Genomic DNA, 1,748 nt, shown 5'->3' on the forward strand with positions numbered 1-1,748 from the left:
CAAGAAATCTGCATTCTTGGGATTATAAGGGGGATTATCAAGTTATGTGCATAATTCAGGAAGAACAATAACTTGTGGACTGAGATTTGGATAAGCCAAATGACTTAGGAATTTGGACATGGGTTATACCCCTGTGTCTTGGTTGCTTAGAAAATAAACCAGGGTGAGATATGGACACAAGTCCAACACTGTATCACTTCCTTGAAACTGGACCCAATTGCCTTAGATATATCTGACAAAGAAAACACTGGCACCATTTTTCATTTTAATTTTTTTTATTCATTTTCTTTCCCAGCTTGTTGGGACACCCTGTATTTGCACAGTCCAACTGCTGATGTATTGGGAAATACAATCATGTAGAGTGCAGTTCACTGGCTTGATGGTAGGGGGTGTTCCAGCTGGGATGGAATGCTGCTGGGGGCGGGAAGTAAACGGAGAGGGAGAGGAGGCAAAGGAGTTGTTGGCTCACAGGTTAGCGAGCAGCCAGTCTAGCAGTTGTTTTCTAGCCATGTTTCCCACGGCTTCATCCAGTTGTCGTTCCTTGGCAAACTTCATGACCTCTTGAAGAAGATCTCCTACGCTGTACCCCTTCTCTGCTGCCTTAGCTGAAACTTCAGGAAGCTGCACGAGAGCAGAGATAGCTTGAATCATGTGATGCTTTTAAAGCCAGGACCCAGAGGGAGAAAGTCACCTACACCCCACCCATCTTTCTGCCTATGATTCTTGGATTAAAGGCTGAAAAGATAGATTGAAAAAAAGAATGGACTGCTCTGAGTACAACACTACCTCCCTGCCCCTACCCACTCCAGCCCCCTTTCTTCTTGTTCCTTGTCATGTCGCTATCGCTTACCTTCTCCAGTTGTCCATCATCGTCTCCCATGAAGTAGAGCATGGGTACATTAAATTGTGAGGCTGCAATCCACTGCAGGACAGCTTGGAGCTGCTTTTGCAAGCTGCTTGTTGAGCACTGATTATTGACAATGACTTCAGGCCCGTGAGAGTCTTGGTAGCTCTGAGACATCCCAGCTTCGTAACTAGATCTGGGGCCACTGGTCTGGTAAAAATTAGAGTTGTTGGATGAGGATGCTTGTTCTTCCAAATCAGTGAGGGCTGCCTCGTTGTTGCTATACTTAGCCATGATAAGGCACAGCTTCATCACAGATTCTACCAGCTGATCTATAAATTGTCGGTTCACTTGCTTCATCCCACTGACAAAGTCAACTTCTCGATTGTCCTGGCCTTGTTCTTCCTCTCTGTCAGACTTCTTGAATATGGAGGTTGATTTGTTTGTCCTGATCTCGGAATGTTTGTTCTCACCTTCACAAAGATCTTCACAGTTGAAGGGGCTCTCATTAAGCAGTTTTTGAATAAGTGATAGAACCATGTTTGACATATCCAGCTTCTGGGAATCCAGATGTTGATTGTCCTTCATAGAGGTGGATGGTCCAGGTGCTCCACGAGTTTCTAGATGTTTCATTGAAAGTGCCTTGGCACTTTGGCTACCTCCGCACTTTTCATATTGGGCACTCTGGGTCATATAGCTCGTGGTACCAGGTGGACAGTCATCTTCACATGCCTCTTTGCCCTTGGCCTGCTGGGTCAGATGGTACTGGATCAGCATAAGGGCAGAGACAATCAAGTCCTTTGCCAGTGAATCTGTGGAAGGGCTGATCTTCTCTCTCTTTTCCTCCTTATGGGGACAGGTTTTGCTAGGCATCTTGCCTTGATTACACTGCTTTTGGTTCCAC

General features: G+C 45.7%; 1 protein-coding gene across 1 annotated transcript in view; it reads right to left on the reverse strand.

Annotated features, from left to right (window-relative positions):
* Nucleotides 1-419: 419 nt before the first annotated feature.
* AKAP4 (A kinase (PRKA) anchor protein 4) overlaps nt 420-1,748 on the reverse strand; it is a gene marked incomplete at its 5' end in the record, with an annotated part of 6,331 nt that continues 5,002 nt past the window's right edge. Inside the window, 2 exons of the mRNA XM_010851552.1 lie at nt 420-621; nt 851-1,747. Coding sequence (XP_010849854.1) covers nt 466-621; nt 851-1,747 — 1,053 coding nt within the window. The remainder of the gene's footprint in view (nt 622-850; nt 1,748) is intronic.

Source organism: Bison bison, unplaced genomic scaffold, assembly GCF_000754665.1.
Source record: "Bison bison bison isolate TAMUID 2011002044 unplaced genomic scaffold, Bison_UMD1.0 scf7180017851817, whole genome shotgun sequence".
Lineage (NCBI taxonomy): Eukaryota > Metazoa > Chordata > Mammalia > Artiodactyla > Bovidae > Bison > Bison bison.